This window comes from Erpetoichthys calabaricus, chromosome 3 (assembly GCF_900747795.2).
Source record: "Erpetoichthys calabaricus chromosome 3, fErpCal1.3, whole genome shotgun sequence".
Lineage (NCBI taxonomy): Eukaryota > Metazoa > Chordata > Cladistia > Polypteriformes > Polypteridae > Erpetoichthys > Erpetoichthys calabaricus.
In genome coordinates, this window is record NC_041396.2 from 50,726,403 (window position 1) to 50,749,218 (window position 22,816).

At 39.4% G+C, this 22,816-nt stretch overlaps 2 protein-coding genes across 2 annotated transcripts in view; both read right to left on the minus strand.

The window, feature by feature from the left end:
- LOC114648027 (adhesion G protein-coupled receptor F5-like) overlaps positions 1-22,816 on the minus strand; it is a 395,766-nt gene that overhangs the window by 173,464 nt on the left and 199,486 nt on the right. The gene's annotated exons all lie outside the window — the stretch shown is intronic.
- The window catches only part of LOC114648025 (uncharacterized), a 61,497-nt gene that overhangs the window by 17,876 nt on the left and 20,805 nt on the right, over positions 1-22,816 (minus strand). The window contains exons 7-10 of the mRNA XM_051924687.1: positions 17,643-17,701; positions 17,411-17,538; positions 10,526-10,738; positions 870-1,073 (exon numbers count right to left, since the gene is read on the minus strand). Of these exons, the coding sequence (XP_051780647.1) occupies positions 870-1,073; positions 10,526-10,738; positions 17,411-17,538; positions 17,643-17,701 (604 nt within the window). The remainder of the gene's footprint in view (positions 1-869; positions 1,074-10,525; positions 10,739-17,410; positions 17,539-17,642; positions 17,702-22,816) is intronic.

Sequence of the window (22,816 nt, forward strand, 5' to 3'; positions counted from 1 at the left end):
ATTACTGGTTTAACCAAGTTAGATCTCTCCTCATTACCTACATCAGTATTTTCTTGATGGATTAGAGTGAATGTCCTGTAGCATTGCACAGCAGTAAGAAGGTAAAGGTATGCTTACTGTTTTGAATGTAATTATTCAATGAATGTTTGTATGTGTTACTGTTTGAGTAAGTTATGCAGTTTTGCAGTATATACAGTATTTATTATTATATTTGGAGAAGTCAATTAAGAGTTTAGCAAAAGTGGTATGGTTCTGCCACTTGTGTTGACAAGGTGGAGAATTGTTTTGACCACTGTGCTTAAGATACGGAGAAAAACTATAATTGGCCCAAGAGAAATGGTGTGTCATACTGTAGTGAAAGATTTATAATGTAAAAATTGCTGTTAGGCCAAATATTTGCAATGCCAGGGAATGCTTTAGACCAATTGAACCTTTTTGACCTAATCAATTTTCATGCCCATGGAGTGCCCACAGAAGGGTTACTACCTCCTTTTTTGAAAGAGGAGATTTGAGTGTAATTATGTAATTAAAAGAAGAAGTTCAAAACTCTATTGTCTGATCAAAATCATTACTCACAATCTGACAAGAACATTTTGTCTGTGTGAACCCCTTATGAAAAAATAAGCTTATAAATAAGTTTCTAAATATTCTTTAAAGATTATCCTCAGACAAAGTGCAGAGACCATTCCACAAATTTCTTTTATAGTTAAACCCGTATACTTTGACATTTTCAAGTCTTTCTAACCCCTTTGTGCAAAAGAATAAAATGATGTGTGTACATTGAATTTATGTTTTAATTCTAAAATGTTAAGGGATATCTGAAAATTAAAAAGCAGGAAAAGACGTTAAAGTATGTAATATGATCTTACCTGTGTTCCAAGTTACGTTGTATTGCTCGAAATCATTTGTAATGTTGCATATCACAGTCACAACTTGTTCACTTTTTTGATTTCTGCAATCTGGAAACTGTGGTTCCATGTATCCAATAATTGTTTCAGGCAAAAAGGCTATCTGAAGGAATGTGCTGGCTAGGTAGGTTATATTACTGTCTTGAAACTTGCAGGTATAGTTTCCTACAGCAAATGGAATATGAAATACAGTTTGTACATTCATCAGTGCTATATAGTAAGATTTTATTCAAAATCATTTGTACTGTATTTGATTTCAAAGATAATTGCAATTTGAGTAGACTATAAAATCATAGGAAAATCTTGGACAAATTCACCAATAGTATTTTAAATACAACCTTCAGAGAAATATATTTTTTGCCCATAATTTAATTTTTTGCTAAAAACCTTTATACAGAATGTGAAGTAACTGTTATCCAAGATCTGGGATGTACTGTGTAAGATCACTTCCTGTATGTAGGCAGGCTTTCACTTATTTTTTCCTATGATTAAAAAAAAATAAAGCTTAGATGATCTTTCAAAATACTCCTAGGATTTTTAGCCTTACAACTCAGATTCTGAAACATTTTAAAGGTGCTTTCATTTAATTTGAAAAATATACCTTTTGTATAACTGAAGTTATAGTTCATCAGAAGAGACAACATAAAAGTTGCAAAATAAAAATAAACCTAAACAGTCATGAGTTACAATATCTACTGTATATTTTATGCTATTTATATAAGGCTCACAAAATTCTTTACAGGTCACATGTTCTTGTTTACATTAGAAAAAACGTTTGACTAGAAAAGAGCCATTTAGCCCAACAAAGCTCGTCAGTCCTATCCACCTAATTCTTCTAAAAAAGCATCAAGTCAAGTTTTGAAAGCCCCTAAAGTCCTAATGTCTACCACGCTACTCGGTAGCTTATTCCAAGTTTCTATGGTTCTCTGTGTCGACAACGAGGTTTGCACGAAATTTACCCTTAACAAGGTTCCAGCTGTATCCCTGTTATTCTTGAACTCCTTTTTAAGCAACATTCTGGAATTATTGTACTAACTACTTTCATAGTTTTAAACACTTCAGTCAGGTGTCCTCTTAATCTACATTTGCTTAAGCTGAAAAGGCTCAGCTCTTTTACTCTTTACTCATAACTCTGGAATAAGCTTTGTCGCTCCTCTCTGATCTTCTTCAACACTGCTATGTTCTTTTTGTAGTCCTGAGACCAAAATTGCACACAGTACTCAAGAAGGGAAGTCAGTAGTGCATTACAAAGTTTAAGCATAGCTTCCTTTGACTTGCAAGCATAATCTCATTTGACTTGTATCCATTTTTTCTGTGAATTTAAAATGAGATACTGTATACAGGTATGTCTTGTGGTTGACTATCATACTATGCAGGGTAGACTCCTGTATTCAAAGCTGGTGGATATGCTCCATCTGCCACCACCATGTATATGACTAAGTCAGGGTGTTGGCCATCTTACTTCTTCTGGGTTGTCCAGCAATTGTTTATGAATGTGTCAGAATCTGAAAGATGCATTTCCACTTTGTCTCAACTTATTGTAAATGCAAACAATCTAAAAGGTTGTCATACTTCAGTTGAGGTATACCTTCTTTTGCTGACACTATTTCCTGCCAAAAATCACCCTTTTGTTGCATGTGATATTTTACTATTCATTTTTGTAATTGCTGAGTAGAGATATTGCATTTTCAAAAAATACTTTCTTGGACATAATGCCACAACCTTTATCTCTGACATGTCTATCAAGACACAATAGGCTAGCACTCTTATAAATCTAAAAACTGAGTCACAGTACTTCCCTCTAAAGCTGACATCTCCTCTACTTACCCCAGATGGGATCCGGCAGCTACAGAAAACAACTCCCAACTGGCACAGCTAACCTTTCAAATCGAGGCTCGGGTCCCTACTGCCACCCCAGTCTCCCAGCATGCTGCAGTGCCAAACTTTGCTCCTTTGTCTCCTTCCTCTTCAGCCCTCTCGAGCACCGGCCACACACTCTTTGGCAGGGCTCACTTTCCCAACTGTCTGCCTCCACTCTACCATGCTGGCCCCTCTCATTCTGCCTTCTCCTGTTTAACTTTTAGTTTTGACTTAATCTCTCCTCAAACTCATCCTCTCTGTATTGTTCTCCCCTGTTCTCCTCTCATGCTTCATTCAAATATCGATTGGGCGCCCCAAGAAGAACTTTTACTAAACCATGTATTTCCCCATTAAGCCTCGGGCCACTCATGCACACACTCACATGCTCTTTCTCCATCATTATTTACTTATTACATGTGCAGTGTCACAGACCCCAAAATGCACAATACCACAATGCACAAAAGGCAAATAATTGACTTGTCAGTACAGTTTAGTGAAAAATGCTGTGGCTGGTGATGTTACTGTCCCTTCAAGGATTGGATGCATGCCCAGAGTAGGCGAATATCTATATCATATGCATTTTCGATCATTATAGTGTGGACAGAGATATTTTGTAATTAATGTGAAAATATTAGTGTAGATGGAGATGGAGTTTATGTTTAAAAATGCCATTTTTAAATGAAAACATAGTAGTGTGGACATAGCCTTATGTTTATTTGGGAGTTTTTTTGCCTACAGGTCTCAATCCAGAGAATTTACATTAGTTAGATGACCATAAACCATCATGAAATAAAAAGTTTGTTTTGGCACACAATTTGCAACATAGTTTATTTAAAAATAAGCTCCCTAAATGAGTAGTCACTTCAACTTACCTGCCCTTCAAGTAATGATGGCCACTTCTACTCCTCCTTCTTTTCATGTATTTTATTATTATGTGAAGAATTGTTAGTAATCCTTTGTATCACACCGTTGCCTTTTTCAGACAGCGACCATGCCGAAATACGGCACCTTCTGGGAATGCCGACATGCCAAATTGAAATTTACAGATATCTCAAAATGAACCTTAAGGTATCCTAAATTATGGATATCTGAAAATATGTCTACTTCAATATATCTTAAACATAAATTTAGATATTTCAAATGAATTTCAACATATCTTAATATGATATCACAGTCACTTTCAGTTATCTGAAATATAATTTAAAAAATCTCAAATGCATTTTAAGATTTTTTTAAATAACTCTGTATATATTTAGAGATATCTAAAGTACAATTGTGTATGTTTTCATTGGAACTTACTTTCATTTTAAGATATCTTGAAATAAATCTGAGGTATTTCAAGATGCATAAGAAGCTATTTTTAAGATATCGGGTAATGCATTTCAGAGATCTCAAAATGTTCTGGATGTCATTTTAAGAATCAGTATCTTGAAATGTATCAGTTAGTCAGTCAGTCATTATCCAACCTGCTATATCCGAACACCGGGTCACGGGGGTCTGCTGGAGCCAATCCCAGCCAACACAGGGCGCAAGACAGGAACAAATCCCGGGCAGGGTGCCAGCCCACTGCAGTGCACACCCACACACACACCAAGCACACACTAGGGACAATTTAGGATCGCCAATGCACCTAATCTGCATGTCTTTGCACTGTGGGAGGAAAACGAAGCACTGGGAGGAAACCCACGCAGACACGGGGAGAACATGCAAACTCCACGCAGGAAGGTCCTGAGAAGCGAACCCAGGTCTCCTTACTGCGAGGCAGCAGCACTACCACTGCACCACTGTGCCACCCTTGAAATGTATCAAGATGTCCTAAAATATATTTTGGATATCTGTGCATTGACTCACATTTGAGATAGCTGAAATACATTTTGAGATCCCTGTTCCATTTTATCATATCTTAAAAAATATTTCGACTACATTTGGGGTACCCTAACATGAGTACCAAGATATCTCATATTTTATTTTGCTATATCTCTATACCATTTTAAGATATCTAAAATACAATTAAAGATATCTCAGATGCTTTTCTAAGTATTCCATAATAGGTCTCTGGACTAACTTACTCTCTTCTGGATCATCTGAATTATGTCTTGGCTTAGACATGACCAGTGAAACTCTAGGGCTCCTTAACCTCAACAACTTCAAATGGCCTGAACCCTTCTAAGCTATTCACACTCATCTATTAACATTAGTATACAATTAGCCCCCTTGTTTTGATTGTCCTAGTGTGCTGGTATGACATTGCTGGCTTCTTGTGAACTGATTTTGAGAGTAGATTTTCCTTCCTCTAAAACAATTCTATTATATACAGTATTGTAGTGCCCTTGTGGCTGCTGGTGAGCCTCAGATGTGGACCCTGGCCTTGAGTCAGCTCATGGAGCTAAGGGATAGTGTGGCATGCAGGATGCCTCTGACCCAGGGTGTGCGGAGTGAGGTGGAGCTGGGTGGCATCTATGAGCAAAGAAAGAGACAAAGCAGCTGGGAGCACATGAAACTGCAGAAGCCCAGAGTGGCAAGGTGAAAGCGTCCACTGAAGAATCTACTTTTTAGGGCCACTCACCAGCAAGTGTTGTAAAGAAACTGATTCTATTCCTCCATCTCTTGCACTTTCTGGGTTATTATACTGGTGGCAGCAGTTGAGAGAAGAAGCAACTAATGCTCCTGAGTCGGAGGGCTGGTTTAGTGATAACACTGGGTGACCCTTCGATCACACTCATGATGGCTCACTTCCAGCAGGGCAGAACAGATTGTCTCGCACCCCTCGAATGTTCCTTAGGATGGACTTTGTGTTACACTGGAGGACTAGGAGTCTGAGAGGAGGGCAGTGTAGCACCCCTGGGTCTGGACTTGAGAGGAACACACTCTTTAGTTGGTTGAGACATGTCTGAGGCTTCTCTAGGAATACCTGGAGAAGCCAGAAGTTAGAAGTAGCTCCGTAATTTGCTGGGTTGGGGAATGTGCTTGTGGGGGGTATTTTCAGGAAGCACAGCCTCAGCACTTAGAGAGCACTTTGGACATGGCACCCAGCTACTAAAGCACATCGACCCTGATGTGTGGCCACTGGTGAGTCTCAAATGTGGACCCTGGCTTTGGGTCTGCTCATGGACCCAACATCTGCCCAACAGATGTGGCATGTAGGATTACCAGGCTCTGACTCCAGGTGAGTGGAATGAAGTGGAGCTGGACGGCATGAATGAACAACCAAAGAGATGAAACAGCTGGGAGAAAATGCATCTGCCAAACATCTGGGCAGAGTGGTGGAAATGGCCACTGAAGATGACAAAGGTACTTCATAGGGCCAGGCACCAGCATTCAGTGTAAATGAGCTAATTCTATTCCTCTGTCCCTTGCACCCACTGGGTCTTTACTAGATATTTTAAATGGCATATGCTCAAACATTTAGTTATATTTCCATTTGTGGGTGTAAAATATTATTATTCCTGTCAAATGTTTTTACCAATGTTGTTTCTTGTCCTAGAGTGTGTATATAAACATAGGAAACTTCAGTTTCTGTATTACATCTTGCCTGAAGAAGGGGCCTGAGTTGCCTCGAAAGCTTGCATATTGTAATCTTTCTAGTTAGCCAATAAAAGGTGTCATTTTGCTTGGCTTTTCTCTACATTCATAATGGCTAACATGGTACAGCACCCTAGTACTACAGATATACAAGACACCGAAATGTACCGCTACTACATGGAACTGAAGACCCGGTGGAAGAAACTGGCACACATGGACAGCGACATCTTCTTCTTAACTAAATGCAAAAAGGAAAATCTTATCCCGAAAGGCATCATGATAAGGAATCCAACCATTCACACTTATAATACTTGGTTTGCAGAGCAACTTTGTTTTAGGACATCTGCAAGGATAAGAAACCACTTAATCCAAATTTTCTACAACATCAAGAAGAACACGCAAAGAGAGATCCAAGACCTCATCCTGCTCCTTGGAAATGACAGGCAGGAGATGGTAAAGGAGCTCCATTGCTATTACAAAAGACTCCAGAAACTCCTTATTGTTAACAAAAAGAAAAAGCTGCATGGACTACGAGAGAAAGCTGGACACTTAATAGCAAAAAACAAAGAGCAACAGACCTGCATTGTTAATCTCTCCTCATACACACCAAATGAAGCAGAGATGTCGGTACTTACAAAGGGACTCTCATATTGTCCTGCAAAGCCCATTGACAACATCAGACTCTGCAGTGATATGGAAGAATTCTTCAGAAAACTCAGACTAAAAGAATTTTTCCACAAGAAAGAAAACAGTAACACACAGGAACCAACAACAAGCAGTTACAACAACCCCACCAATAAATCCACATGGACACCAGAAGCTGGCAGAAACTCTACCCTGGATAATTATATAGACTGCTTCCGACAGAGAGTGAAAACAGGAATCTTAAACAGGCAACAAAATCGGATGGAAAACATTACTAGGGATGAGCGGAGAGCCGTACATTCACTAAGGGAAAATACAGAAATCATTATCAAACCAGCAGACAAAGGGGGTGCTTTAGTCATCATGAACACATCAGATTGCATACAGGAGGCACAAAGACAATTGTCCAATACTATGCATTATCACAAACTGCAAGAAGACCCAACAGATCTCTACAAAAAGGAACTAAAAAAAATAGTAAGTAGCTTTCCTCTTGACATCAGGGATCATGTAAACAGTTTAATTCCTGAGAACCCCCAAATGGGTTACTTCTACATGCTTCCTAAAATCCACAAAGAAGGGAACCCAGGAAGGCCTATAATCTCAGGAATTGGCTCCCTTACAGAAAATGTTTCAGGTTGGGTGGAGCAGATCCTTAAACCCCTCACCCGTAACACAACCAGCTACATCCAGGACACCACTGACTTCTTAAAAAAACTGTCTGCTTTAGGCCCCTTACCTGAGGGAACCTTACTGGCCACAATGGATGTTGAGGCACTTTACACTAACATCCCCCATGATGATGGCATATTGGCATGTGAAATGTACCTCAAACAACATGATTTACCCACAAAGTCAGTAATAGAAATGATAAAATTCACTCTGACACATAATCTATTCTCTTTTGGACAGGATTGCTACTTACAACAAATGGGGACTGCAATGGGATGTCGGTTTGCACCTCACTATGCAAATCTTTTTATGGCAAAATTGGAGGAAGATTTCATGTCAATGTGCATCGTAAAACCAATGTTGTATCTCCGTTACATAGATGACATCTTCATAATCTGGACTGCCAGTGAAAAGGACCTCCTCCATTTTCATAATGAATATAATTGTTTTCACCCCAACATAAAGCTGAAGCTGAATTACTCAAAAACAGAAGTCAGCTTCCTTGACACCACCGTTCAACTGAAAGACAACACCCTTGTAACTTCTATTTTTCACAAACCGACAGACAGACGGACCTACCTGAAAAATGATAGCTTCCACCCCAAGCATATAAGGCGCTCCATTATTTTCAGCCAAGCAATACGGTACAATCGTATTTGCTCAGACCCAACAGACCGGGATCAACAACTGCAGGAGCTCAGACAAGATTTCATCAAACAAGGTTACACCCCGAAAACAACAGACACTCAAATAAGAAGAGCTACTGCCATACCCAGAGACAACCTTCTGGAATATAAAAACAAAGACAACAAGGATCGCATCCCCCTTGTTGTCACCTACAACCCACATCTTGAAACACTTCGAAAAATTATAAAAGAACTTCAGCCAATACTAAACAATGACCAAACACTGAAAAATGTATTTCCTGAACCTCCACTCCTGGCATACAGACAACCACCAAACCTTCAACAATTAATTGTCCGAGGCTCCCTAAGTGAACCAACAGAAAATGGCACATCTCCATGCCTACAGAAAAGATGCAAAACATGTGCCCACATCTATGATACAGACCGTATAGTTATACCACACTGCCGACTTGAACATCACATCAAGGGATCATTTTCCTGCAGATCATCTAATGTAGTCTACCTAATTTTCTGCATGAAATGTCCTGACACTGCACTCTATGTGGGAGAAACTGGACAAACACTCCGCCAGAGAATGAACTTACACAGGTTCCACATTAAACATGGCAACACAGATGTTCCTGTGGCGGCCCACTTCAACAGCCATGGACACTGTGAGAAGGACTTTAAGGTCACAGTGCTTATGGGCAACTTCAAAACACAGCAAGAGAGAAAAGAATGGGAAGTTAAACTCATGCTAAAATTTAATACTTTACAACATGGATTGAATAAAGACAAGAGTTTTATGGCCAGATATGAGGATTGTTTACATCTCTCAGAATGACAGACAACCTGTCTACAGACCCACATTGTTTTGAAAAAACTCATTACAAACTTCAAAAGACTTTGTTGGACAGTTATCTTATCCAGAGATCTTGACAATACATTGTTCTTTTCTCTCTTGCTAAATTAACCCTAGCCTGAATGAATCTATTAATTTTTTACATTCAAAATCTCTCATTTAAATATTTACCAATGTTGTTTCTTGTCCTAGAGTGTGTATATAAACATAGGAAACTTCAGTTTCTGTATTACATCTTGCCTGAAGAAGGGGCCTGAGTTGCCTCGAAAGCTTGCATATTGTAATCTTTCTAGTTAGCCAATAAAAGGTGTCATTTTGCTTGGCTTTTCTCTACTGTCAAATATGAAATTTAGTATTTAAATATTTTTATTATAACCTTTTCACTATTAGCTTTTACTCTTATCGCTCTTAGAAAGCATTTTAATCAAAGCCTTTTGTCTGTGGCCCAGTATCAGCTGTGCTGAACTGCTGCTGGTAGGTGCAAAGTTAAGAACTAATAAGAACTGGCACCAACAGGAAAGAGAGAAAACATCTTGACTTCAGGGTCCTGGATATCAGTACCTTGCAAGGATATGAAAAATACCCACTAATTGTGTACTTGTGTAATTAACAGTATTTAAGAAGTGTAATCAACAGCTGTAATTCAGTCACTGCCTTCCTGGTAATGCAGGTCTCGTGCTGCGTGATAATAAAGGCTTCTTCCCATCCTGAAATGGCTCTGTGACTTCACCTTTGACATAGGCAAATAATTTAAATTCACATTTTTCTAGTAAATTATAAATATGGAAATATCTAGTTTAGTAATGATGTTTTCATAAAATTCTTTCTGGATAATAAATTTAGGAGACACAGCCAACTTTGGAGAGTTTCACAATGGATTGTCAGAGACCAGGATGACACCAAAGTAGCACAGGACATAGAAGAGACCCAATGATGTCCTTGGCAAGAAATCTACACAGATACTCAGAACACATTTTTGCACCCCAGTTTAGGTGAACAAGAAGTGGTAAATTGTCTGAGGGTACTCTTGAAAGGGTAGTGTCCAATGAAAAGGTTTGGCTTGGGACAGACTGGAGGAAGAAAGAGACAGAGACAAGATGTGGTCATTTTGTGTGGTGCTCTGGTAAGTAGAGTGTGGTGTAGCTGACCCAAACAATGGTCAGGGACAGAGACCAGTGACGACAGTGGGGAAGTCTTTGTTTGGTTGGTTTTCATTCCTTTGCTACTTTGTTTCCTCCTTATAATGAGTTATCTTTCATGTATTTTTACTCAATCATCACCAGCATTTGATAAATCTGTGACTTTTTTCCTCATTGTTCAGAGCTTAGAGAGATACCAGTCAGATTTTTCTACCCCATTACATTTACATTTGTTATTATATGTCTTCAAACTTTACACACAACTGATAATACAAAAAAGAACTTACATACCTTGCCAGTTTTGAATAGCTGATGAAACAATGAGGTTGTAGGTCCCAGAAGGCCCGTTAGATAAGACTGTATTACTGCCGCTCACGATTGGTGTTGTGTTGTTGTTAGCAGATATTAACCACTGCACCTGATAATTGGGCTCAAATAAACAAGTAAAATTCACAGTTTCACTGTATTTTACTTTATCTCTTGCTGTGTTGAGTTTCGCAAGTCCTTCAAATAGAAAACAACGAACAAGTTTAAAGTTAAACTGTAGATGCAAAGATTTTTTTTAAATGTAAAAATGCCTAAGTAGAATTTTCTGACAGCTAGAGTTTTATTTTAATAAACAGTTGGGAATTTTAACAATTTTATTCCAGCATCATATGAAGTACTCTCCTCCTAAATGCAATATTAAATACTAGCTACGGCGGTGTAAGAATAGGAACGGAAAACAGTGAGAAAGGAATTCAGAAATCAAGAAGAAATAAATACTTCTTTAAAGACGTAGTGTGCATGTAGAATTTCCAGCCAAGTAGGATTACATGTGAAAGTGAGAAATAAATCAGTCTTTCCGAATTTACGTACTATGGCCATGGCATCCTGATAGTTTTATTGCATGTATCATGGACTTCCTGGAAATGTGGACGGTAATATGATCATTTTGCCTACACGTACGTAGTTATTTTCAGTGTTTGCTTACAGTGCGTCTGATAGTTCCACATACAGATCTTGTTGATGTAATCTGAGATAGTTGAGATGTGCGCCCTCTGTTTTAACATACGCATCTACGACATACTGTTGGAATAGTTTGCCGCTGGAGTGCAAAATACTAAACATATTCCTCATTGCTAATGTGTATGCATTAAATTGGCATTGAGTAAGCCTTATTCGCTTGCCGATTCTTTTATCGGGAACATGTTGTAGATCTTTGTGCCAGCCAATGCCTCTGTAAGGGAATAAAAGTGGGTAAACCATAGGATTACAATTCATATTGAGCGTGGAAATCTGTTTACAGGAGTTGACTATGGGATAGATGCAAATGTCCCTTTCGGCAGGCGTTTCGCCATCTTCTCCGACGAAAATCGCTGCAACATCGGTGTGACATGTTGGGGCATTGTATCGTCGTTAATCCTGCACAGGGTTTTCCTTGAAAACCATTCGTACAGATGCTGTTGGACTGGACTGAGCGATTTCATGCATGTGTTTGTATGATTTAGCGAAGGGGTTGATGGTTCTGAGTATGGAATCTAGCGGGAGAAGTAAATTTTAGCTGCATGCAGTATTTGCTTTATTTTGTAATCGTATTTCAATAGCTTGCGCTGTGTCAAAAACATACAACTGTCCATATCCTGATGAGGTAGAAGTGTTAGCGTGTAATGGAGAGATTTGGTGATAAATTTGCCCGTGTATTTTAAAACAGTATGGTCCGTGGCCAGGAGGTTGAGTTATCTATGCACCCATGGAAGCAAACGCTAGAGAAGAGTTGTATTCTCAAATGTGTTCACGATAATTTTTAGCTTCTGATGTTTGCTGTGTAAGAAGTTGTTGTAAAGACACAGGTGGCTCCCGCAAAGGTGGTAAAGCTACTTTACCGTTGTGTCAGCACCTCGAGTACTTGTTGGATGTATTACGCTCAGCAGGCCAGTATAGTGCATGACATGGAAGAGGACGAATAGGAATCGAAAAATGCCATGTCAGCTGCGTGTGGGCGGGACCGGTTTTAAAGTGGAAGCAGGACGAACCAGAAGAGAAATATATATAAGAGATCATAAACATCAATTTAAAAGAAATCAGAAAATATTAACTGCCATGCATTTGAACCTGAAAATATGTGAGAAGTGGAGTTTTCAGTGAAATACAATTAAAACGCTGTGGCCTGCAGAGGGTTCTCCTGCTGCCCAAACCCGACACTGACAGACACAGGACACAAATTAAGCACACACACGTTTTTTATTTTTCTTTTTTCCTCGTGGGAAACGCTTTCCCTTCTTTCCCACCGGTACAGCACAGTGTCAAACTCCACCCAAATCTTTTTCTTTTTGCATTTTTCTTTCTCATCCTCTTTCCTCCACTCCTCCTGGCAAGCTTCGTCCTCTCCCACCCGACTCTGTCTCCTGGAGTAGTGGCTGCTGGCTCCTTTTATAAGGCACCTGGAAGTACTCCAGGTGGTGGAAGAGCTGCCCATAAGGGCTCAGCAGCAGCTGCAGCACCCCCTGGTGGCACCCATGGATCCCAACAAGGCTGTATCAAACTCCAGCTCCCATGGAGCTCTGCAGGAGTCCGAGGCACCACTGCAACCAAGGGGGGCTGTCCATATAGCGCTGATGGGGAGGTAATTTTTGGGATTTGCTTCCTACCCCGGTCCTTCCAGGGTGGAGGCATCCCAGCCAGGCAAGGGCCCTGGCCGTATGCCACAACACACAGAAGAACAAGAACATAATGGAGAAAGACTTTTATTTAGGCTGGTTGTGCTCTGTGATAAACACCTCATGTCTTTTCACCAATCAGATTATGATATGTAAGCATTAATCAGCACTGTTATGTAAATTCAGTAATCAATAAGTATGAGCTTCTGTTTTTATTTTGCGATCATTCTGTAACAGACTGATGTGAAGTGTGCTCCCTCTTCAGCATGACAATAAATGATGGAATGAACCGCTTTTCTCCTGCGTTATTACTGACACAAAAGGTTTTTTGTTAATCAGACTTGTCTTGTTAGAGGATAAGTTTCTTCCTTTAATTAATATGTTTGATTTCTACCACATAGCACAGTTTTGTCAGTATCAGTGTGTAGCCTGTGGTTTTATTTATGGATGACTGCTCACTCTCAGTGTAATTTACTTTGACTTGTACTGACATTATTATGTTTGTTTTCACAGATATTCTAAGGAGAATAAGTGGATTTGCTGAATAAAGATGTCAGACGATACCCTGATGTGTATGTCCACAGTGTAATGTGTGCCTACAACAGGTAAGAAGTGAATCTTCTAAATTGACTATATATATTATTAAAATTCACCAACATATTGCATGACATTTGGATGACTTGTTTAGAAATTAAAACACATGGGTTTACTAAAATAAATTGTATGTAAATGAAAAATAACAAAAAAGACACATTATTTTAAAGCATATACAGTCATAATAAGATAGTTGCTCCCTCTTTCAATTATATGTTTTGTCGTATCAGGACACAGGTAATAACGACTTAGTCCTTGCCTTACCTTGAGCTAAAATAAAATACATATAACTTTGGATGAACTTCAGGTAGTATTCAAATTTGAAGGAACACTATGTCAAGCCAAAAGACACCTGTAATGATCTTGCAATTGCTGCGGTTCAATAGTCTGGGATGGCTAATAAGGCCATTCTAAACAATTAGAGGAGTCTAACATTCTGCAGTCATGAGTGTTATTTAAAAGTGGAGAATATGCAGACAGTAAGATGCTCTGCAATGCTGCAAAAAACTCAGAATCTGCATCCTGAGTTTCCCGGTTTACAGGGTTATTATAGTCACATGTACAGAATAGAGTGAAATTCTTACTTGCATGTGCTAATTAACATGCAAGAGGTTGTTGCTTCCTGGCACTATGACTAGTAAATCTTTATAATAAAACACTAATGTCTGTGTGCGTGCGTGTGTGCTCCTGCCACTCGGAGCAATCTGATTGGTCAGTATGGTTTTGATTTGATTGGTCAGTTCAACTGCAGTTGTTCAGTCAAACGCAATTGAGAGAGGAAGTGCCATGCACTTCAGACAGACACAAGGATACTGAGGAAGGGTGTAGGTAAGAGACATCAAGAATCAAATATTTAGAAATGTATTCCATTACCTGTCTTCAACAGTTAAAGTAGCTATTACAACCATAACCAAATAAAAGTCAAACTTGTGACAGTGGACTTCTGTTGCAGACATGAGTGCAAGAAATCGTTGCATAGCATTATTGTGTAAAACAGCTATTTTAATATTTGGAACTAGAGGCCTCTATCAGCATAAATTTAATAAAAGGTTAACCAGGAAATACTGCCCTCACTATAAATGAACATGGCGGCATAGTGTAGATTTGTAAACTTGTCACTAAATAAAATGGTAAATTACTTCAAGGTCCTCAGAAGTCCAGGGGTGTCAAACTCAGATCCCAAAGGACTACAGTGGCTGCACATTTTCATTCCAACCATTTTCTTAATTAGTAACCAATAAAAGCTGCCAACAAATGACTACTTAACTTGACACCATTTGCATCTGTGTTTCTATTATAAATATTTAATAAAATGCTGTATTTGGAGAAAAAAAAAAAAAAATTTGATCTGCCTCTATCCAGAAAACATTCAGATGGTGCACCCAGTCAACAGGATTTCAACAGTTGTATTATGGCAAAATTCATATATAGTAAATTCAGAAATATTCAGATCCCTTTACTTTCTGCACACTTTAGTGTGTTGTAAATTTAATTCTAAATTGATACATCTGTGATTTAAGCCTATCTATCTACACTCAATAATTCACAATGACATCTATCCAACCCGCTATATCCGAACACAGGGTCACGGGGGTCTGTTGAAGCCAATCCTAGCCAGCACAGAGCGCAAGACAGGAACAAACCCCAGGCAGGGCGCCAGCCCACACACACGCATCCACACTAGGGACACCAATGCACCTAACCTGCATGTCTTTGGACTGTGGGAGTAAACTGGAGCACCCGGAGGAAACCCACGCAGACACAGGGAGAACAAGTAAACTCCATGCAGGGAGGACCCAGGAAGCGAACCCAGGTCTCCTTACTGCAAAGCAGCAGCGCTACCACTGCGCCACCGTGCCGCCCAAAGTGAAAACATAAATTTCAAAAACTAAAATCCTTATTTCCACAAGTATTCAAAACCTTTGCTGTGACATTCCAAGTGTGCTCAGGTGCATCCTGTTTGCTTTACTTATCTTTGAGATGTTTATTTGTAGAACTTGATTGGAATCTATCTGTGGCCAAATAAACTGACTGTCCATGACTTAGAAAGGCACACACACCTACAGTACTGTGCAAAGGTTTTAGGCAGGTGTGAAGAAGTGCTGTAAGTGTTAATCATTTATTTTCATCAATCAACAAAATGCAGTGAATAAACAAAAGAGAAATCTAAATCAAATCAATATTTGGTGTGACCACCCTTTGCCTTCAAAACAGCATCAATTCTTCTAGGAACACTTGCACACAGTTTTTGAAGGAACTCGGCTGGTAGGTTGTTCCAAACATCTTGGAGAACTAACCACAGATTTTCTGTGAATGTAGGCTTCATGTAATCCCAGACACACTCGATGATGTTGAGATCAGGGCTCTGTGGGGGCCATACCATCACTTCCAGGACTTCTTGTTCTTCTTTACATTGAAGATAGTTCTTAATGACTTTGGCTGTATGTTTGGGGTCGTTGTCCCAAACATTGTGGAATAAATTTGGGGCCAATCATATGCCTCCTTGATGGTATTGCATGATGGATAAGTATCTGGCTGTATTTCTCAGCATTGAAAACACCATTAATCCTGACCAAATCTAGAACTCCATTTGCTGAAATGCAGCCCCAAACGTTCAAGGAACTTCCACCATGCTTCACTGTTGCCTGCAGACACTCATTATTTTACCGCTCTCCAGCACTCCGACGAACAAACTGCCTTCTGTTACAGCCAAATATTTCAAATTTTGACTCATCAGCACCTGCTGCCATTTTTCTGCACCCTAGTTCCTATGTTTTCGTGCATACTTGAGTCTCTTGGCCTTGTTTCCACATCGGAGGTATGGCTTTTGGCTGCAACTCTTCCATGAAGACCACTTCTGGACAGACTTCTCCGGACAGTAGATGGGTGTACCTGGGTCCCACTGGTTTCTGCCAGTTCTGAGCTGATGGCACTGCTGGACATCTTCCGATTTCGAAGCTTGATGTGTCTTTCATCTGCTGCACTAGGTTTCCTTGGCCGACCACTGCGTCTACGATCCTCAACGTTGCCCATTTCTTTGTGCTTCTTCAAAAGAGCTTGAACAGCACATCTTGAAACCCCAGTCTGCTTTGAAATCTTTGTCTGGGAGAGACCTTGCTGGTGCAGTATAACTACCTTGTGTCTTGTTGCTGTGCTCAATCTTGCCATGACATGAAACTGTCTTCCACAACCTCACCTTGGTAGCAGAGTTTGGCTGTTCCTCACCCAGTTTTAAGCCTCCTACACAGCTGTTTCTGTTTCAGTTAATGACTGTATTTCAACCTACGTGTGACATTGATGATCATTAGCACCTGTTTGGTAGAATTGGTTGATCAGACACCTGACTATAATCCTACAAAATCCCTGACTTTGTGCAAGTGTACCTCTAAGAATTGATGCTGGTTTGAAGGCAAAAGGTAGTAACACCAAATATTGATTTGATTTAGATTTTTCTTTTGTTCGCTCACTTTGCATTTTGTAAATTGATAACAATAAACAACCATTATTTATATTTCTGAAAGCATTCTTTGTTTACAGCATTTTTTCACACCTGCCTAAAACTTTTGCACAGTACTGTATGTATACTGTATGTAAGATCATACATTTCATACCTCATGTCAGGATGAAAACCAAACCATGAAATCCTAAGAATTCTCTGTAGACCTCTGTGACCATACTGTGGTGAGGCAAAGTGTATACCAGGAAATGGAAGTAAACCCATTTTAAAGCATTGAGTGTTCCCAAGAGCAAAGTGGCCTCCATATTTGAGAAATGGAAGCAGTAACGGATCACCAGGACTCTTCCTAGAGCTGACCGTTTGGCCAAAGTGAGTAACTTTATTATTTTGCACATACCATTATGTATAATACTGTGTATTATTGTAAATGAAGCAACTAATTTAACAGAGCAGTTAAACCTCATACCAGTTTAAAAACATAATTACCTGTCACAATTAAGGATACTGAGCAGTTAGAATTGCAGATGCTAATTGCTGAATTAAGCCATTTGGAGTTGATCTGTCCACTAACATCATTAACAAATACATCAAAAGGAATAATGATGCTGCCAGACCTTAGGAATAATTTAAAAAAAGGAAAAAAGAAACTTATTAGTTATTAAGATAAATTGTATTCTTTATGCAATGGTTAGGACCCCATAATGTAGTTAAATAGTACCTGGGCGCACCCAAACTCAAACCATCATATCCAAGCAAACAACTGAAAACTGGCTTGAGCTAAAAAAAAAAAAAAGAAAGAAATTAACATTTTTATACTTTTATATTTCTATTTTTATGCAATTCTTTCATGCATCTATTTAAACTTCATCTCCTATACTTATGGGGGATGAAAATTTAATATTTTATTCAGTAGACCATTCTCTGAATCAATATAGTTATGAAACTTTCAAATTTCCAAGGAACTAAGTATACTACAGTAAGCTGGATCCCATCATACACTCTACAACTCTTTCTTGCTTGAACAGCATTGCTTTAACAACATCATTAATCCTGAAATTGTCCTGTAACTATGAGCAGATATTTCCACAGACAGTAGTTCTGGATGTCCTTTCCCTTAAGACGTACTACTTCAGAGCTCCACAGCAGCACTGAAGCATTCATAGGCTTTTAAATTGAAGAGTATTTATTTTGTATTTGTAAAATGCAGAATAAATGAAAGCTCGTTACTATACTATTGTAGCACAAGTCCGGCATTTAAAACAAATGCTCATGCCCTTATAGAGTCATAACTTTTATTACAAACAAGTAACTCAATACAATACAACTCGTCAAGGCTTGTATGAATACAAATGAACTTCATAACATGCATGAAAACCCCACAAACAAAAAAAAAAATCACTAGTGAAATAATAAATAAAAAAAATCTATAAACAAACAATGCGACAATATTACAATGCAAGTCAATCTAACAATACTTTGTAAAAAGAGTAAAGAAAAAAAGTGACAAGCCCCCTAGTATCTAAAAATACCAAAACAAAACTTACAATTAGTTACAACATCTTGACTCTTAGTATACACCTATACAAAATAAATACTTAAAATTCCCCTTATAAAACCCTTTAAAAATAACAAAACCCTACTATAAAACCAAACAGTTGAGGCGCAGATTTCACTTCCTTACTGTGAACACCCAGTTCAACGTTACTCTCCTCGCACACCTGCCTTGAGACTGCTTTATACAGGTGGGTGACTTCATCTCTTAAAGAGACACTCACACTATTTAGCTCATCCATTCTTACTAATCCTACACTATATTCACATTCCTTGATGTCCATCCCTCACAAATGTGGTGAAAAGTTTTAAGTAAGACTATATAGAGTACATATGAATTGTAAGAGAAATGGAACAATACTTCTTTTTCTTGTAGCTTCCTTCTTTCACCGAGTTTATCTGTGTGTTTTTGGAGATTTTCAATATTATTCTTTTGACAGACCACCCTACAGCATAGAGACACTCTCCTATTTTTTGTCCTATAGCTTTTCCAAAAGCATTTCTGGTTTTGTATAATTGTATATACACAATATTCACTCATTAGTGGGAGGCATTATACTCACTAAGGTGCCCACAGTTTCTAAACACACTAACAACTTTTGAGAAGGAGCCTCGACAGGGACATACACCAAGACAGCTTACAGTATGTCCAAAATACAGATGTTTTATTCTGTTTTATCAAACACAGTGCACTAAACTCACAGTCCTTCTTTTTCTCTTCTTATTTTCTTGCCGCCTCTATTCCACTCTCGTAAACTTCGTCTCACTCCCTCCCAACTTCGGCTCTCGACTGGAGTGAGGCGGCCCCTTTTATGCAGTACCCAGATGTGCTCCAGGTGCTTCTTGACGATCTTCCTGCAGCACTTCCGAGTGTGGCGTAAGTGCTGCCTGAGCACCCTGGAACACACCGGGTGTATATGATTCCTGGCCTAGCAGTACTCCCTGTTGTGGTGGAAGTGCTGCCATCCATGACTCTGGGAATGTCTGGGCAGACCCTGGTGGTAGCCACGTGCCCCAACCAGGTGGAGCGTCCCAGCTCCAAACGGGTGGCCCACCTGTGAACCAGGGCAGTTGCCCTCTCGTGTCCCGGGGGAGGTATTGGTCCTCTCCTGGTCCTTCTTCCTCCAGGCATCCCAGCTGCATCAGATGCCCCAAACTATAATTGGTAACAGTGGGCCATGTACAGCATAGAGGGACTCCTTGTTGCCAGCTATCATAGTGAGGAAACACCTGCTTCACAACTGAAGTCCTATAATCTGGGGTACCAATTAAAAAATCCACATTCACAGTGGCAGAACTTGGTCACTTTCCGGGTACTGTATGGTGCATCTCCTGCCCTGTATGAATTCATTTTGCCTGCAGTCTTGTTCCTGACTTGATTTCACGCCACAATGTGAACAATGTGAGGAAAATATAACTGGCTTATTGGCTAGTGTGCCTTCAGTGTCATAGGTGAAAATGTGATTGGCATGTTTGTCTGCCAACCTGTGGTGATGACTATTTTCCATTAACCTTTGCCAATGACTGTGTGATGTGGTGACAACCAACTGGAAAGTCAGCTGACCTTCAAAGCAAGAAGAAATACATTCTAGTTATTAATATGCGTAACCAGATACATTAAAATATAATGTAAATGTATACATTTTCTGTACTGCAGTTGTATATGTCAATTCTTTTGTGGCAGTCACAGAACACACAAGCTTGAATTGACAGACATTTTGTAAAGAAATCCTAAATCCAACACACTGCAGGTGAAGGGTCAAGTTTCATGTTCATGTGACCAGTAGTTGGGAGATATGTGAGAACCTGGAAAATCGATATAGGCTACTGGTCATTTTTCCAGTTTTTATTGAGATGTAAGTAGTTCAAATTCAGTGAATAGCATGAAATGGTACAAAGGTTAGCAGTAAAGTGCCAGTGGTTAAAAAAAAGTTTAGGTTACAAAAACTGAAAAATAATATGTTCAGATTTATACAAAAATATATTTTTCAGGGAACAAGTAAAGGCTTAACAATTTACAGTTGTCTGCTGCAATCAAAATTAATGAAGGCTTGAAAGTTGATGCAAACAATTACTGCTGGTGTCCCAACTTTTGATGATTACTTACACGCCCTCTGTCTATATAAAAGCAGTGTTGGAAAAAACTGTGTTGCTACATCCTCTACAGCATTATTTGGACACAATTTCACTGTATATTGCTATTATAATAATGAAAAAATGTCAATTAACAAACAAAGATAAACTGTTATAATCAGTTTATTAAAAGACAAACTGTTATAATCTTAGTCTTTACTTTAGAGAAAGTGTAAAGAAAACCAAGGGAACAGTGAGTAGTTTCCTTCAACATCAAAAAGAAATTGAAAACTTGTGGGATCTCATCAGGAACAGGGGGGTATTTTTCGTACGTGGATTACTCGTTTAGCCAGATGTAATTGTTGACGATTTGGCCTGATCCTGGATCTGTCGGTTTTTCGAAACTCTTGCTGGATGTGCTGTCATAGCAACACATCCTAATCCTCAAACCTGCTCTGAGCAGGTTTGTTCAATGTAAACAAGGATTAGCTCACACACTTAATCAGTGTCCATGTGTGGAAGTCATCCAGTCATGGCTTCGCCGTTCATGAATGAGCGACCAATTGATATTGGTGCGCAAATTATAAGAAGAGAATTTCATATAGAGAGGGGTTTGCGCGATCGGCAAGATCCTTTATTGCTCCCGGAGGAAATTCTTTTCGAAAGATACTGCTTTAGCTGAGGGGGAATATTGTACCTCAAAAATGTATTAGGACCTTATATTCAAAGTCAAACTTGGCGAAGTCGGGCTCTCACAACCACACAGACAGTATGCATTGCTTTGAGGTTTATTACAAGCGGTACTTTTATATATACTGTAGGCGATGCGGAAAATCTAACTAAAAGTGCAGTTTGCCAGGCAATTCGTAAAGTCTGTTTGGCTCTGAAATATTTCCTTCGGGTTTTCATAGTGTTTCCTGGACACCTGCGTGTGCAGACAAAAGAGGCGTTTCATGCCATTGCAGGTAGGTAACACACAGGTAAAAACACCCACAGTTCCATAAAGAATCTCACAATCAGCCTAACATTCTCATTACCCAGGGTTTCCAAATGTGATTGGGGCACGTGAGACTGATCACAGTGGAGTTTGATCAAACATTATTTGGAAAATGTACCTCTCCTCCTGATGAATAATTAAATATTCGACCTTCGTCAATATCTCGTTGGTCAGACACAAGTTCTAGGGATATGACATTCCCTGCAACTGACCCAACAAAAAAAGAATGCTATATAGAACCTACGTATGGCACACATTGAGGACAAATATATGCAATGACCATCCTTTACTTGAAATGAAGTGACCACTGCATCCTGCCACTGGTTCTGAGGAGGAGCTTCCCCCGGAATGCCCTCAGAAACAGGGCGATGGGCATTTTGCTGAAGAGCCAACTCTTCTGCATGGGGTTAGGTCTGGACCGCGTGGAACTCCACCTGTTTTTTGCTTGTCTGCCTTCTTATTAGCTTTAAAATTAATGTTCTTTACATTATATATGATTCTTTATGTCAACAATTCTTTAAATAGTTACAGTGCATCCGGAAAGTATTCACAGCACATCACTTTTTCCACATTTTGTTATGTTACAGCCTTATTCCAAAACGGATTAAATTCATTTTTTTCCTCAGAATTCTACACACAACACCCCATAATGACAATGTAAAAAAAGTTTACTTGATGTTTTTGCAAATTTATTAAAAATAAAAAAAACTGAGAAATCCCATGTACATAAGTATTCACAGCCTTTGCTCAAAACTTTGTTGATGCACCTTTGGTAGCAATTACAGCCTCAAGTCTTTTTGAATATGATGCCACAAGCTTGGCACATCCTTGGCCAGTTTCGCCCATTCCTCTTTGCAGCACCTCTCACGCTTCATCAGGTTGGATGGGAAGCGTCAGCTCACAGCCATTTTAAGATCTCTCCAGAGATGTTCAATCGGATTCAAGTCTGGGCTCTGGCTGGGCCACTCAAGGACATTCACAGAGTTGTCCTGAATCCACTCCTTTGATATCTTGGCTGTGTGCTTAGGGTCGTTGTCCTGCTGAAAGATGAACCGTCGCCCCAGTCTGAGGTCAAGAGCGCTCTGGAGCAGGTTTTCATCCAGGATGTCTCTGTACATTGCTGCAGTCATCTTTCCCTTTATCCTGACTAGTCTCCCAGTCCCTGCCGCTGAAAAACATCCCCACAGCATGATGCTTCCACCACCATGCTTCAAAGTAGGGATGGTATTGGCTTGGTGATGAGTGGTGCCTGGTTTCCTCCAAACATGACA